At 57.8% G+C, this 17,696-nt stretch overlaps 1 protein-coding gene across 1 annotated transcript; it reads right to left on the bottom strand.

Annotated features, from left to right (window-relative positions):
- Nucleotides 1–892: 892 nt before the first annotated feature.
- On the bottom strand, nt 893–16,811 carry LOC141727348 (urokinase plasminogen activator surface receptor-like; the record flags this gene model as incomplete). Its single annotated transcript, XM_074533832.1, has 9 exons — nt 16,704–16,811; nt 16,254–16,361; nt 15,968–16,144; nt 15,745–15,864; nt 15,162–15,287; nt 13,303–13,440; nt 2,900–3,037; nt 1,058–1,406; nt 893–950 (listed from the first exon to the last, which is right to left on the bottom strand). Coding segments are annotated over exons 1-9 (1,263 nt in total), but the record flags the coding sequence as incomplete, so codon positions are not given.
- Between the last annotated feature and the right edge of the window lie 885 nt (nt 16,812–17,696).

Genomic DNA, 17,696 nt, shown 5'->3' with positions numbered 1-17,696 from the left:
CCAGTGCCCCGTACCTGTTGGGGGCAGTTTCTGTTCCGTGTTTTGCCCTCCTGGGGCAGTTGTTTTGCCCCCAGGGGCAGTTTTCCATTGCACGCCTCCCCCCGGCAGTTCCTCCCAGTATAACCCAGTCCATCCCAGTGCCCCCCAGTGCCCCGTACCTGGCGGGGGCAGTTTCTGTTCCGTGTTTTGCCCCTCCTGGGGCAGTTGTTTTGCCCCCAGGGGCAGTTCTCCATTGCACGCCTCCCCCCGGCAGCCCCTCCCAGTATAACCCAGTATAACCCAGTATAACCCAGTATACCCCAGTGCCCCGTACCTGTTGGGGGCAGTTCCTGTTGCCCCTCCTGGGGCAGTTGTTTTGCCCCCAGGGGCAGTTCCCCGTGTCACGCCTCCCCCCAGCAGCCCCTCCCAGTATAACCCAGTATAACCCAGTATAACCCAGTGCCCCGTACCTGTTGGGGGCACTTCCTGTTGCCCCGGGGGCAGTTCCTGTTCCGGGTTTTGCCCCTCCTGGGGCAGTTGTTTTGCCCCCAGGGGCAGTTCTCCATTACACATCTCCCCCCAGCAGCCCTCCCAGCCCATCCCAGTTTATCCCAGTATATCCCAGTGCCCCGTACCTGTTGGGGGCAGTTCCTGTTCCGGGTTTTGCCCCTCCTGGGGCAGTTGTTTTGCCCCCAGGGGCAGTTCTCCATTGCACGCCTCCCCCGGCAGCCCCTCCCAGTATAACCCAGTATATCCCAGTTTATCCCAGTGCCCCGTACCTGTCGGGGGCAGTTCCTGTTCCGGGTTTTGCCCCTCCTGGGGCAGTTGTTTTGCCCCCAGGGCAGTTCTCCATTGCACACCTCCCTCCAGCAGCCCCTCCCAGTATATCCCAGTTTATCCCAGTGCCCCGTACCTGTCGGGGGCAGTTCCTGTTGCCCCGGGGGCAGTTCCTGTTCCGCGTTTTGCCCCTCCTGGGGCAGTTGTTTTGCCCCCAGGGGCAGTTCTCCGTTGCACACCTCCTCCCAGCAGCCCCTCCCAGTATAACCCAGTCCATCCCAGTATACCCAGTGCCCCGTACCTGTCGGGGGCAGTTCCGGTTCCGTGTTTTGCCCCTCCTGGGCAGTTGTTTTGCCCCCAGGGGCAGTTCCCCATTGCACGCCTCCCCCCAGCAGCCCCTCCCAGTATAACCCAGTATACCCCAGTGCCCCCCAGTGCCCCGTACCTGTCGGGGGCAGTTCCTGTTCCGGGTTTTGCCCCTCCTGGGGGCAGTTGTTTTGCCCCCAGGGGCAGTTCTCCGTTGCACATCTGCCCCCGGCAGTTACGGCGCCGCTCGAAGGCCACCAGGCCGGGCAGGGTCAGCGCCCGGGCCAGTGACCCCGGCTGACCCCGGCCACACCCACGCCAGCCCAGGGTCAGCTGACCGTGACCTGCGGGGTCAGAGGGCACGGGGAGGGGTCAGTGGGGGCAGGGGGAGGGGCTGGGGAAGGGGTAAAGGGGGGTGGGGTTACTGGGTTGTACTGGTTTGTACTGGTTTGTACTGGTTTATATTGGTTTATATTGGTTTTTATTGACTTTTATTGATTTTTATTGATTTTTATGGGTCTATACTGGTTTATACTGGTCCATACTGGTCTATACTGGTTTATACTGGTCCATACTGGTCCATACTGGTTTATACTGGTTTTATTGATTTTTATTGATTTTTATGGTTTATTCTGGTTTATACTGGTTTATATTGGTCCATACTGGTCTAATACTGGTTTATACTGATCTATACTGGTCCGTACTGGTTTTTATTGATTTTTATTGATTTTTATGGGTTTATTCTGGTCTATACTGGTTTATACTGGTCTATACTGGTTTTTATTGATTTTTATTGATTTTTATGGGTTTATACTGGTTTATACTGGTTTATTCTGGTCCATACTGGTTTATACTGGTTTATATATACTGGTCTATACTGGTCCATACTGGTTTTTATTGATTTTTATTGATTTTTATTGATTTTTATGGGTTTATTCTGGTCCATACTGGTCTATACTGGTCTATACTGCTCCATACTGGTTTATACTGGTCCATACTGGTCCATACTGGTTTATCCTGGTTTATACTGATCCATACTGGTTTTTATATGAATTTTTATTGATTTTTATGGGTTTATACTGGTTTATATTGGTTTGTACTGGTTTATACTGGTTTTTAATGGTCCATACTGGTCCATACTGGTCTATACTGGTTTATACTGGTTTATACTGGTTTATTCTGATTTATTCTGCTTTATTCTGGTCTATACTGGTTTATACTGGTCCATACTGGTTTATACTGGTTTATTCTGGTTTATACTGGTCTACACTGGTTTTTATGATTTTTATTGATTTTTATGGGTTTATTCTGGTTTATACTGGTTTATACTGGTTTATACTGGTCTATACTGGTCTATACTGGTTTTTATTGATTTTTATTGATTTTTATGGGTTTATACTGGGTTATACTGGTTTATTCTGGTTTATTCTGGTCCATACTGGTTTATACTGGTTTATACTGGTCTATACACTGGTTTTTATTGATTTTTATTGATTTTTATGGTTTATTCTGGTCTATACTGGTCTATACTGTTTATAGCAGTTTATACTGGTCTATACTGGTCTATACTGGTTTATAGCAGTTTATACTGGTCTATACTGGTCCATACTGGTCCATACTGGTCTATACTGGTTTATACTGGTCTATCCTGGTTTTTATCGATTTTTATTGATTTTTATTGATTTTTATCGATTTTTATTGATTTTTATGGGTTTATTCTGGTTTATAATGGTTTATACTGGTCCATACTGGTCTATACTGGTCAATACTGGTTTTTATCGATTTTTATTGATTTTTATTGATTTTTATCGATTTTTATCGATTTTCCATCACTCACTCCAGGTCACGGCCGCCAGGGCCTCCCCGCAGACGTCGCTGTCGGGACAGGAAACGGCGGTGACGTCACCGCAGGAGCCGCCATCATGGTCGGCGTCAGCGTCGCCATGGCAACGGAGGCAGCGCAGGGACCACGAGCCTGACCCACACAGCGACCCATAGATCAGGGACCCACACATCGACCCATAGATTGACCCATAGATCATCAGGGACCCATAGATCAGGGACCCATAGATCAGGGACCCATAGATCATCCCTGCCCCATAGATCCTGACCCACACATCGACCCATAGATCATCAGGGACCCATAGATCAGGGACCCATAGATGGACCCATAGATCAGGGACCCATAGATTGACCCATAGATCATCCCTGCCCCATAGATCCTGCCCTATAGACCAGTCACCCACAGATCAGTGACCCACAGATCAGGGACCCATAGATCATCCCTGCCCCATAGATCCTGACCTATAGATCAGTGACCCACAGATCAGGGACCCATAGATCCTGACCCATAAATCAGGGACCCACAGATCAGTGACCCACAGATCAGGGACCCACAGATCCACCCCATAGATCAGTGACCCATAGATCAGTGACCCATAGATTGACCCATAGATCATCAGTGACCCATAGATCATCAGTGACCCACACATCGACCCACAGATCATCAGGGACCCATAGATCAGTGACCCATAGATCAGTGACCCATAGATCAGGGACCCATAGATCAGGGACCCACAGATTGACCCATAGATCATCCCTGCCCCATAGATCATCCCTGCCCCATAGATCCTGCCCTATAGATCAGTGACCCATAGATCAGGGACCCATGGATCGACCCATAGATCAGTGACCCATAGATCGACCCACAGATTGACCCATAGATCATCAGGGACCCATAGATCAGTGACCCATAGATCATCAGGGACCCATAGATCAACCCATAGATCAGTGACCCACAGATCGACCCATAGATCAGGGACCCACAGATCAGTGACCCATAGATCATCAGGGACCCATAGATCAGTGACCCATAGATCCTGCCCCATAGAGCCCTGACCCCATAAACTGCCCCATAGATCAGGGACCCACAGATCATCAGTGACCCATAGATCATCCCTGCCCCATAGATCAGTGACCCACGGATCAGTGACCCACAGATCATCAGTGACCCATAGATCAACCCATAGATCAGGGACCCACAGATCAGGGACCCATAGATCGACCCATAGATCAGGGACCCATAGATCAGGGACCCACAGATCAGTGACCCATAGATCAGTGACCCATAGATCAGGGACCCCATAAACTGCCCATAGACCAATGTCCCACACATCCCACCCCATAGATCCACCCCATAGATCCCTGCCCCACAGATCCCTGACCCCATAAACTGCCCCTAAACTGCCCCATAGATCACTGCCCTATACATCCCACCCCATAGATCCCTGCCCCACAGATCCCTGACCCCATAAACTGCCCCTAAAGTGCCCCCACTGATCCCTGCCCCATAGATCAGTGCCCCACACATCCCACCCCATAGATCAGGGACCCACAGATCAGTGACCCCAGAAATAGCCCCATAGACCCCTGCCCCATAGATCAGTGCCCCATAGACCCCTGCCCCATAGATCAGTGCCCCATAGACCCCTGCCCCATAGAGCCCTGACCCCACAAACTGCCCCATAGATCAGTGCCCCACACATCATTGACCCCCTAAACTTCTCCTAAACTGCCCCATAGATCACTGCCCCACACATCCCACCCCACAGATCCCTGACCCCACAATCTGCCCCTAAAGTGCCCCCACATTCCCACCCCACACATTCCCACCCCACATTCCCACCCCACACATTCCCACCCCACACATTCCCACCCCACATTCCCACCCCAGACATTCCCACCCCATAGATCCTCACACATTTCCCACCCCACACATTCCCCACCCCACACATCCCCACCTCACACATTCCCACCCCACACATTCCCACCCCACACATCCCCACCTCACACATTCCCACCCCACACATCCCCACCCCACACATCCCCACCCCACACATCCCACCCCACACATTCCCACCCCATAGATCCCCACCCCACACATCCCCACCCCACACATTTCCACCCCATAGATCCTCACACATTCCCACCCCACACATTTCCTTCCACCCCCCACATTCCCACCCCGCCCCACATCTCCCCACACCCTCCGGCCCCACCCCACACATTCCCACCCCGCCCCACATCTCCCCACCCCACACATTCCCACCCCCCACATTCCCACCCCGCCCCACATCTCCCCACACCCTCCGGCCCCGCCCCCCACATTCCCACCCCGCCCCACATCTCCCCACACGTCACCGGCCCCGAATGCCCCAAACGTGGCCGCGCCCTCCCCGCGGGCCCGGACGTGCCCCGGCCTGTGGGCCCCGACCCACGGCACGCCCTGAACACCCGGACCCATAGAACACGCCCCTGCCCCATAGAATACGCCCCTGCCCCATAGAATACGCCCCTGCCCCATAGAAACACACTCTGCCCCATAGAAATAACCCCTGCCCCATAGAGACACAGCCTGCCTCATAGAGACACAGCCTGCCCCATAGAAATAACCCCCTGCCCCATAGAGACACAGCCTGCCTCATAGAGACACAGCCTGCCCCATAGAAATAACCCCCTGCCCCATAGAGACACAGCCTGACCCATAGAAACCGCCCCTGACCCATAGAAACCGCCCCTGACCCATAGAAACCGCCCCTGACCCATAGAAACACAGCCTGCCCCATAGAGACACACTCTGCCCCATAGAGACACAGCCTGCCCCATAGAGACACAGCCTGACCCATAGAGACACAGCCTGACCCATAGAGACACACCCTGACCCATAGAAACCACCCCTGCCCCATGGAAACACAGCCTGCCCCATAGAAACCGGCCCTGACCCATAGAGACACAGCCTGCCCCATAGAAACCGCCCCTGACCCATAGAAACACAGCCTGCCCCATAGAGACACAGCCTGACCCATAGAAACTGCCCCTGACCCATAGAGACACAGCCTGACCCATAGAAACACAGCCTGCCCCATAGAAACACAGCCTGCCCCATAGAGACACAGCCTGACCCATAGAGACACCTCCTGCCTCATAGAAACCGGCCCTGACCCATAGAAACCACCCCTGACCCATGGAAACACAGCCTGCCCCATAGAAACACAGCCTGACCCATAGAAATAACCCCCTATCCCATAGAAACCGCCCCTGACCCATAGAGACACAGCCTGCCCCATAGAAACTGCCCCTGACCCATAGAGACACACTGTGCCCCATAGAGACACAGCCTGCCCCATAGAAACCGGCCCTGACCCATAGAAACACACTCTGCCCCATAGAGACACAGCCTGCCCCATAGAGACACAGCCTGCTCCATAGAGACACAGCCTGCCCCATAGAAACACCTCCTGCCCCATAGAAACAGCCCCTGACCCATAGAAATAACCCCCTGCCCCATAGAGACACAGCCTGCCCCATAGAAACCGCCCCTGACCCATAGAGACACAGCCTGCCCCATAGAGACACCTCCTGCCCCATAGAAACCGCCCCTGACCCATAGAGACACACCCCGCCCCATAGAAAACACCCTCTGACCCATAGATCTGACCCTGACAACCCCCCTGCCCCATAGATCCGACCCCAACCACCCCTTTTCTGCCCCACAGACCCCTGGCACCCCCCCTGTCCCTGCCCCACATCCCCCTGCCCCACACATCTCAGCCTTGAACTCCTCCTGCCCCACAGATCCTGACACCCCCCCTGCCCCTGCCCCATAGATCCAACAAACTCCCCTTTTCTGCCCCAAACACCCCTCCTGCCCCACAGATCTGACCCCTGAATCCCCCCTGCCCCACAGATCTGACCCCAAACAATTCCTGCCCCACAGATCTGATCCTGACACCCCTCCTGCCCCACAGATCCGACCCCAAACACCCCCTGCCCCACAGATCTGACCCTGACACCCCCCCCGCCCCACAGATCCTGACACCCCCCCTGCCCCTGCCCCACAGATCTGATCCTGACACCCCCCTGCCCCACAGATCTGACCCCTAAATCCCCCCTGCCCCATAGATCTGACCCCTGAATCCCCCCTGCCCCACAGATCTGATCCTGACACCCCCCGGCCCCACAGATCTGACCCCTGAATCCCTCCTGCCCCACAGATCTGACCCTGACAACGCCCCCGCCCCATAGATCCGACCCCAACCACCCCTTTTCTGCCCCACAGATCCTGACACCCCCCCTGCCCCTGCCCCATAGATCCAACAAACTCCCCTTTCCTGCCCCAAACACCCCCTGCCCCACAGATCTGACCCCAAACACCCCCTGCCCCACAGATCTGACCCCTAAATCCCCCCTGCCCCACAGATCTGATCCTGACACCCCCCCTGCCCCACAGATCTGACCCCTAAATCCCCCCTGCCCCACAGATCTGATCCTGACACCCCCCCCTGCCCCACAGATCTGATCCTGAATCCCCCCTGCCCCACAGATCTGACCCCTAAATCCCCCCTGCCCCACAGATCTGACCCCTAAATCCCCCCTGCCCCACAGAGCTCAGCCCTGACACTGCCCCTGCCCCACAGATCCGGCCCCTAAATCCCCCCTGCCCCACAGATCTGATCCTGAATCCCCCCTGCCCCACAGATCTGATCCTGACACCCCTCCTGCCCCACAGATCTGACCCCTAAATCCCCCCTGCCCCACAGATCTGACCCCTAAATCCCCCCTGCCCCACAGAGCTCAGCCCTGACACTGCCCCTGCCCCACAGATCCGGCCCCTAAATCCCCCCTGCCCCACAGATCTGATCCTGAATCCCCCCTGCCCCACAGATCTGATCCTGACACCCCTCCTGCCCCACAGATCTGATCCTGACACCCCTCCTGCCCCACAGATCTGACCCCTAAATCCCCCCCGCCCCACAGAGCTCAGCCCTAAATCCCCCCTGCCCCACAGATTTGATCCCGACACCCCTCCTGCCCCACAGATCTGACCCTGACACCCCTCCTGCCCCACAGATCTGACCCCTGAATCCCCCCTGCCCCACAGATCTGACCCCTAAATCCCCCCTGCCCCACAGATCTGATCCTGACACCCCCCCCGCCCCACAGATCTGACCCCTAAATCCCCCCCGCCCCACAGATCCTGACACCCCCCCTGTCCCTGCCCCATAGATCCAACAAACTTCCCTTTCCTGCCCCAAACACGCCCTGCCCCACAGATCTGACCCCTAAATCCCCCCTGCCCCACAGATCTGACCCCTAAATCCCCCCGGCCCCACAGAGCTCAGCCCTGACACTGCCCCTGCCCCATAGATCCGACCCCAAACAACTCCTGCCCCACAGGTTCTCACCCCTCCCCACCTCTCAAATGCCCCCCAAAATCCCCCCAAATCCCCCCAAAAATGCCCCAAACCCCCCGTGCCCCCCAAGTGCCCCCCAAGTGCCCCCCAAGTGCCCCCCATACCTGGCAGCAGCAGCAGCAGCAGCAGCAGCAGCAGCGGCCGCGCCCCCCCCATGGCCCGGCCCCACATCCCGGCCCGGCCCCGGCCCGTGGGGCAGAACCGCCCCCATTTATGGCAACGGGGCCGGGGTGGGGCCGGGTGGGGCGGGGCGGGGTCCCCTCGGGGCTCCCCGCCCCATAGCGAGGCCCCAGCGCCCCACGAAGGGTGCGGGGAATGGAGGAAGGCCCATAGGAAACCCCATAGCTCTGCCCCATAGAAAACCCCATAGCTCTGCCCCATAGCATAGAAAAAACCCCATAGAAAATCCCATAGGAAATCCCAGAGAAACCCTATAGAAAACCCCACAGAAAATCTCAGAGCTCTGCCCCATAGAAAACCCCATAGTTCTGCCCCATAGCATAGAAATCCCAGAGAAACCCCATAGAAAACACCACAGAAAACCCCATAGCTCTGCCCCATAGAAAACCCCATAGCTCTGCCCCATAGCATAGGAAAAACCCCATAGAAAATCCCATAGGAAATCTCAGAGCTCGGCCCCATAGAAAACCCCATGGTTCTGCCCCATAGCATAGAAATTCCATAGCAAATCCCAGAGAAACCCCATAGAAAACCCCACAGAAAATCTCAGAGCTCTGCCCCATAGAAAACCCCAAAGTTCTGCCCCATAGCATAGAAATTCCATAGCAAATCCCAGAGAAACCCCATAGAAAACCCCACAGAAAACCCCAGAGCTCTGCCCCATAGAAAACCCCATAGCTCTGCCCCATAGCATAGGAAAAACCCCATAGAAAATCCCATAGGAAATCCCAGAGAAACCCCATAGAAAACCCCATAGCTCTGCCCCATAGAAAACCCCATAGCTCTTCCCCATAGCATAGGAAACCGCAGAGAAATCCCAGAGAAACCCCATAGAAAACCCCACAGAAAATCTCAGAGCTCTGCCCCATAGAAAACCCCATAGCTCTGCCCCATAGCATAGAAATTCCATAGCAAATCCCAGAGAAACCCCATAGAAAACACCACAGAAAACCCCATAGCTCTGCCCCACAGAAAACCCCATAGCTCTGCCCCATAGCTCTGCCCTACAGCAGGGTCCCAAAGTTCGGCCCCATAGAAATCCCCATAGAAAATCCCAGAGCTCGGCCCCATAGAAAACCCCATAGAAACCCCACAGCTCTGCCCCATAGCAGAGTCCCAGAGCTCGGCCCCATAGAAAACCCCATAACTCTGCCCCATAGAAAACCCCAGAAAAAACCCTACAGAAAATCCCAGAGCTTGGCCCCATAGAAAACCCCATAGAAACCCCACAGCTCTGCCCCATAGCAGGGTCCCAAAGCTCTGCCCCATAGAAAACCCCCTAGAAAAACCCATAGAAAACCCCATAGAAACCCCATAGAAAGCCCCATAGCAGGGTCCCAAAGTTCTGCCCCATAGAAAACCCCATAAAAAAACCCCATAGAGCTGCCCTATAGCGAGGTCCTAGATGGTCTCTGCCCCATAGAAATCCCCACAGCTCTGCCCCATGGAAAACCCCATAGGAAACCTCATGGCTCTGCCCCATAGCAGGATCCTAAATGGTCTCTGCCCCATAGAAACCCCATAGAAAAATCCCATTGAAAACTCCGAAGCTCTGCCCCATAGAAACTCCATAACCCCACAGCTCTGCCCCACAGAAACCCCATAGAAGCCCCATAGAAACCCCAGAGAAGCCCCCCAGCTCTGCCCCATAGAGACCCCATAGAAACCCCATAGAAACCCCCCAGCTCTGCCCCATAGAAACCCCATAGAAACCCCCATTAAAACTCCATAGTTCTGCCCTATAGCTGGGTCCTACAGCTCTGCCCCATAGAAACCCCATAGAAACCCCATAGAAACCCCCCAGCTCTGCCCCACAGAAACCCCATAGAAACCCCATAGCAACCCCGCAGCTCTGCCCCATAGAAACCCCATAGAAACCCCATAGAAGCCCCCCAGCTCTGCCCCATAGAAACCCCATAGAAACCCCATAGAAGCCCCCCAGCTCTGCCCCACAGAAACCCCACAACCCCCCCAGCCCCCTCCCCCCACCCCCGCGGGTTTTTAACCCCTTCCTGCCCCACCCCAATCCCGCAGTGGGGCGGGGCCGGCCCCACCCTAAAGCTGTGGGGCAGCGATGGGGAGGGGGAGGGGGAGGAGGAGGAGGGGGAGGGGGAGGAAGAGCAGGGGGAGGGGCCCGAGGGGGGGAGGGGCGGAGCTGGGCGGGGCGGGGGCGGGGTCACCGGGGAGGGCGTTGCAGAAATGGGCGCGGCAGCAGCGCAGCCCCATAGCGGGACCCATAGAGCCCCCGGTGGGGTCTGCCTGCCCCATAGAGCCCCCTATGGGGTCTGCCTGCCCCATAGATCCGCCCTGACCCATAGAATCCCCTATAGGGTCTGCCTGCCCCATAGATCCGCCCTGCCGCCCCATAGAACCTCCCTGACCCATAGAATTCCCTATAGAGCCCTTGTGCCCCATAGATTCCCCTATAGGATCCTCCTGCCCCATAGAGCCCCCCCAGAGCCTCCCCAGCCCCATAGATTCCCCCATAGAATCCCCCAGCCCCATAGATTCGCCCATAGAATCCCCCAGCCCCATAGATTCCCCCATAGATTCCCCCATAGATTCCCCCCCAGCCCCCCCCAGCCCCATAGATTCCCCCATAGATTCGCCCATAGATTCCCCCATATTCCCCCCCAGCCCCATAGATTGGCCCCACAGCCCCCCCAGCCCCATAGATTTCCCCATAGAATCCCCCATAGATTCCCCCATCGGGTCCCCCCGCCCCATAGCGTCCCCCAGCCCCATAGATTCCCCCAGCCCCATAGATCCCCCCAGCCCCACAGATTGGCCCCACAGCCCCCCCAGCCCCACGGGGCCCCGGCACCACTCGGGGCTGGCGCAGCCTCGGAGCAGCCACGGGGACCCTGCGGGACCTGGGGGGGGAAATGGGGGGAGATCAGGGGGGTCCTGCCCCATAGAAACCCCATAGAAACCCCATAGAGAGCCCATAGAGAGCCCCCAGCCCCATAGAGAGCCCCCAGCCCCATAGAGAACAGCCGGCCCCATAGAGACCCCAGAGAGAGCCCCAGCCCCATAGAAACCCCATAGAGAGCCCATAGAGAGTCCCCAGCCCCATAGAGACCCCATAGAGAGCCCATAGAGAGCCCATAGAGAGCCCCCAGCCCCATAGAGAGCCCATAGAGACCCTATAGGGACCCTCCTGCCCCATAGAGAGCCCCCAGCCCCATAGAGACCCCATAGAGACCCCATAGAGAGCCCATAGAGAGCCCCCAGCCCCATAGAGACCACCCGGCCCCATAGAGAGCCCATAGGGACCCCATAGAGAGCCCCCAGCCCCATAGAGAGCCCATAGAGAGCCCATAGAGAGCCCCCAGCCCCATAGAGACCCCATAGAGAGCCCATAGGGACCCCCCCAGCCCCATAGGGACTCCATAGAGAGCCCATAGAGAGCCCCCAGCCCCATAGAGAGCCCATAGAGACCCCATAGAGACCCCAGAGGGACCCTCCTGCCCCATAGAGAGCCCCCAGCCCCACAGAGACCCCATAGAGATCCTATAGAGAGCCCCCAGCCCCATAGGGACCCCATAGAGAGCCCCCAGCCCCATAGAAACCCCATAGAGAGCCCATAGAGAGCCCATAGGGACCCTCCTGCCCCATAGAGACCCCATAGAGAGCCCATAGAGACTCCTCTGCCCCATAGAGACCCCATAGACAGCCCATAGAGAGCCCCCAGCCCCATAGAGAGCCCCAGCCCCATAGAGAGCCCCCAGCCCCATAGAGAGCCCCAGCCCCATAGAGAGCCCCCAGCCCCATAGGGACCCCATAGAGACCCCATGGAGAGCCCCCAGCCCCATAGAGAGCCCATAGAGAGCCCCCAGCCCCATAGGGACCCCATAGAGAGCCCCCAGCCCCATAGAGAGCCCATAGAGAGCCCATAGAGAGCTCCCAGCCCCATAGGGACCCCATAGAGAGCCCCCAGCCCCATAGGGACCCCATAGAGAGCCCCCAGCCCCATAGAGAGCCCATAGAGAGCCCATAGAGAGCTCCCAGCCCCATAGAGAACAGCCGGCCCCATAGAGACCCCATAGAGATCCCATAGGGACCCTTCTGCCCCATAGAGACCCCATAGAGACCCCATAGAGAGCCCATAGGGACCCTCCTGCCCCATAGAGAGCCCCCAGCCCCATAGAGAGCCCATAGAGAGCCCATAGAGAGCCCCCAGCCCCATAGAGAGCCCATAGGGACCCCCCCAGCCCCATAGGGACCCCATAGAGAGCCCCCAGCCCCATAGGGACCCCATAGAGAGCCCCCAGCCCCATAGAGAGCCCATAGAGAGCCCATAGGGACCCTCCAGCCCCATAGAGACCCCCCAGCCCCAGAGAGACCCCAAAGGACCTGGGGGGGGGAAATGAGGGGGGGGTCCTGGGGGTCCTGGCCCCATAGAGACCCCATAGAGAACCCCCAGCCCTATAGAAACCCCATGGAGAGCCCCCATAGGGACCCCCCAGCCCCATAGAGAGCCCCCAGCCCCATAGAGACCACCCGGCCCCATAGGGACCCCATAGAGAGCCCATAGAGAGCCCCCAGCCCCATAGAAACCCCATAGAGAACCCCCAGCCCTATAGAAACCCCATGGAGAGCCCCCAGCCCCATAGAGAGCCCATAGAGAGACCCCAGCCCCATGGAGAGCCCCCAGCCCCATAGAAACCCCATAGAGAGCCCCCAGCCCCATAGAGACCCCATAGAGACCCCATAGAGAGCCCATAGAGACCCTCCTGCCCCATAGAGACCCCATAGAGACCCATAGAAACCCCATAGACCCCCCCCCATAGCGCCCCTCCCCCACCTCGGCCCCAGGCGGTGAAGCAGCGGCCCCTCCCCCACCCGCAGCGCAGGGGGGCAGGGCCTTCCGAGGGGGCGTGGCCTGCGGAGGGGGCGGGGCCGTCGTAGCCCCAACAGCTGAGCCCTGAGGGCGGCCCGGGCTCTGCGGCGGGGAAAAGCAGAGAAAAACAGTAAAAAACAGTAAAAATCAGTACAGACCGGTATAAACCAGTACAGACCAGTAAAAACCAGTAAAAACCAGAATAAACCAGTATAAACCAGAATAAACCAGTATAAACCAGAATAAACCAGAATAAACCAGTAAAAACCAGTGAAAACCAGTATGGACCAGTATAAACCAGAATAAACCAGTATGGACCAGTGCCCCCCGCCACCCTGAAACCCCTCCCAGTCCCTCCCAGTACAAACCAGTAACCCCAAATCCCCCTTTAACCCTTTCCCAGCCCCTCCCAGTTTGATCCCAGTTTATCCCAGTATCACCCAGTCTCTCCCAGTTTAACCCAGTATAACCCAGTATAACCCAGTCCAACCCAGTATAACCCAGTATTACCCAGTATATCCCAGTAACCGCTCCCAGTCCATCCCAGTATAACCCAGTTTACCCCAGTCCCTCCCAGTAACAACCAGTATAACCCAATATATCCCAGTATAACCCAGTCCCTCCCAGTTTACCCCAGTTTACCACAGTATAACCCAGTATAAACCAGTCCCTCCCAGTCTCTCCCAGTTTAACCCAGTATATCCCAGTAAAACCCAGTCTTTCCCAGTATAACCCAGTGACAGCTCCCAGTATAACCCAGTTTACCCCAGTTTACTCCAGTATAAACCAGTCCATCCCAGTCCATCCCAGTCCCTCCCAGTCCATCCCAGTATAACCCAGTTTGTCCCAGTTTATCCCAGTATATCCCAGTATAACCCAGTACAACCCAGTATAAACCAGTATAACCCAGTGACCGCTCCCAGTTTATCCCAGTCCATCCCAGTATAACCCAGTGACAGCTCCCAGTATAACCCAGTTTACCCCAGTATAAACCAGTATAACCCAGTCTATCCCAGTATAACCCAGTACAAACCAGTATATCCCAGTATATCCCAGTATCACCCAGTCCCTCCCAGTCCCTCCCAGTCCCTCCCAGTTTGCCCCAGTTTACCCCAGTATATACCCCAGTATATCCCAGTTTGTCCCAGTTTATCCCAGTATATCCCAGTATCACCCAGTCCCTCCCAGTGTCTCCCAGTTTAACCCAGTATAACTCAGTGACCACTCCCAGTATAGCCCAGTTTACCCCAGTTTACCCCAGTATAAACCAGTATAACCCAGTCCATCCCAGTATAATCCAGTATAACCCAGTCCCTCCCAGTCCATCCCAGTTTATCCCAGTATAACCAGTACAAACCAGTCCCTCCCAGTGTCTCCCAGTTTAACCCAGTATCACCCAGTCCATCCCAGTTTACCCCAGTATAACCCAGTGACCGCTCCCAGTTTATCCCAGTCTCTCCCAGTTTACCCCAGTTTGCCCCAGTTTATCCCAGTTTACCCCAGTTTAAGCCAGTATAACCCAGTATAACCCAGTATAAACGAGTCCATCCCAGTCCCTCCCAGTTTACCCCAGTTTATCCCAGTTTATCCCAGTACAACCCAGTATAACCCAGTGACCGCTCCCAGTTTGCCCCAGTTTATCCCAGTCTCTCCCAGTCCCTCCCAGTCTCTCCCAGTTTACCCCAGTTTATCCCAGTTTATCCCAGTTTACCCCAGTGTGCCTCAGTTTACCCCAGTATATACCCCAGTATATCCCAGTTTATCCCAGTCCCTCCCAGTCCCTCCCAGTTTACCCCATTTTACCCCACTGTGCCTCAGTTTACCCGGTTCGCACTCTCCCGTCTCGCAGCACGTGAGCGCCCCCCGGCGGCCGCGCCCGGAATCGAACGCGAGGAGGCCCCGGCAGGGCCCGGCCTGGCCACACCCCCGCAGCCGATGCCCCTCCCCCTCTGCGGGGTCACGCGGGGGTCACGGGGATCGGCCACGCCCCCTTTCCTCAAAACTCCGCCCCCAGCCTGAAACCTCCTCCCCCAGTGTGGCCACGCCCCCTTTTAATGCTCCGCCCGCCACTCCCCCATTCAAAGCCCCACCCCCCAATGGGATTCCCACCCCCCATTTTGGCCACGCCCCCTTTTTATGCCACTCCCTCTCATTCAGGACCCCTCCCCCTTTTGGCCACGCCCCCTTTTCCCATGCTCCTCCCCCACACTCAAGACCCCTCCCCCCTATAGGATTCCCACCCCCCCCATTGTGGCCACGCCCCCTTTCCATGCCACTCCCACCAAGACTCCTCCCCCATCGTGGCCACGCCCCTTTTAGCGCCCCTCCCCCCACTCAGAACCATTTTCCGCCCAAAGCCCCTCCCCCTCCCAAAGCCCCTCCCCCTCCCCAAGCCCCGCCCCCCACCTCCGTTGGGTCCCCTGCTGATGACGTCAATGCAGCGATCCTGGGGGCGGGGGCAGGGCAGGGCCGGGAGGGGGGCGGGGCAAAAACCGTCACAGGTGGGGCAGAGCAGGGGGGCGGGGCCTGGACCGGAAATAACCAGAATAAACCGGAACAAACCAGTTCAAACCAGTTCAAACCAGTTCAAACCGGTTTGGACCGGTCCAACCCCCCCTCCCCCCCTCACCGCTTCCATTGGTGGGCGGGGTCGGGGCGGGCTCGGGGGCGTGGCCTCCCTCGGGCCCCGCCCCCCAGCGCTCCTCGCGCAGCGTCACGATCTCGCCGCGGGAACGGAACGTGATGACGACATCGGGCGGCCCCGTGACGTCACAGCCGCTCTCCTCCCGCCGGAACTCGAGCCCGTCTGGGATTGGTGGGGGAGGGGGGGAAGGGGGCGGGGTCAGATCGGGGGTTGGGGGAGGGGTGAGCTCGGATCCGCCCCTCCCCCACCGCCCCCACACAACTTCCGGTACCTCGGAGTGACGTCAGCGTGGTGCGGCGGCAAGCGGCGCGGGGGGAGGGGCAGAGGGCGGGGCGGCAGCCGGTGACGTCACAGAGGGGGCAGCGCAGGGCGGGGACGGCTGGGGGGGGGGAAGGGGGAGGGGTCAGAGGTGGGGGAGGGGTCAGAGGTGGGGGAGGGGTCAGACCCCCCGAAATTCCCCCCCCAAAAAAAGGCGGAAAAATCCAAAATTTTTAAGCCCCTCCCCCACCCGGAAATGATTGGAGGGGTGGGGGAGGGGTAGGGGAGGGTGGGGGAGGGGCACGAGGTGAGTGGGGGAGGGGCCAGGTGTGTTGATCCCCCCGAAATCCCCCCCAAAATCCAAAATTTTTAAGCCCCTCCCCCACCCGGAAATGATTTGAGGGGTGGGGGAGGGGCCAGGGGAGGGAGGGGGCGGGGTCTCCGAGGGTGGGGGCGGGGTTACCTGTTCCCAGCAGCCCCCACAGCACCACCAGGCCCCTCCCCCACCCCATCCTGAGGCTCCTCCCCCTCCCCCCCGGGGCGATTTTGGCGCCCTTTTATAACCCAGGGGTGGGCGGGGCTTACCCTGAGCCACGCCCCCTTTTTGGGTTTCCCCTCCCCCACCCACCCTGAATTTCCTCTTTTTTTTTTGGTTTTATTTTGGGGCAGGAAATGGGGAAATGAGGAGTGGGGGAGGGGCGGGATGAGGAGTGGGGGAGGGGCAATGGGGAAGAAGGGGGAGGGGCCAAACCACGCCACTCGGAGCTGACCAATCAGAGCCGCTTTATTTAAATGAGCATTTAAATGAATACTTAAATGAAGATTTCAATGAATATTTAAATGAGTATTTAAATGAGGAGGGGGAGGGGCCAATAAATAGGGTGGGGGAGGGGCGCTCAGGGCAGCAGGAGGGGGAGGGGCAGCAGCACGAGGAGGAGGAGGGGGCGTGGCCAGGAGGAAAAGGGGGCGGAGCTTGCGAGGCCGGGGGGAGGGGCGGCCGTGACGGGGAAAGCGCCGTGGGGGGCGGGGCCTCGGCAGGGGGGCGGGGCCATGACGTCACCGCCCGGCGCCACCATGATGGCGTCGCCCCTGGAGGGGGCGGAGCTCGGCGGGGGTGACGTCATCGGGGCAGGCGGGGTGGTGGGATCTGATTGGTCCTTGGCGTCGTCGGGGACACGCCCCAAAGAGTCCCAGGAGCAGTTGGGGGCGGTGGGCGGGGCTGCCACGCCCATAGTGACGTCACCACGTGGGGGCATGGGTGGGGGGTCACTTCCTGGGGGCGTGGCCACAGGTGGCACCATGGTGGTGGCATCTCCAGGGGTTCCATTGAGGTGTCCCAAAGTGTCCCTGGGGTCATTGGTGACACCGGGCTGGGCTGTCACCTCCATACCAACGTCCCCATGGGGTGACATCGGTTCTTTGTCCCCTCCTGGGGTCACTGGGACTGAGGTCACCA

Source organism: Zonotrichia albicollis, unplaced genomic scaffold, assembly GCF_047830755.1.
Source record: "Zonotrichia albicollis isolate bZonAlb1 unplaced genomic scaffold, bZonAlb1.hap1 Scaffold_115, whole genome shotgun sequence".
Classification (NCBI taxonomy): domain Eukaryota; kingdom Metazoa; phylum Chordata; class Aves; order Passeriformes; family Passerellidae; genus Zonotrichia; species Zonotrichia albicollis.
The sequence above is the reverse complement of the archived record's forward strand: the minus strand, read 5'-3'. Positions and strand labels throughout refer to the sequence as shown.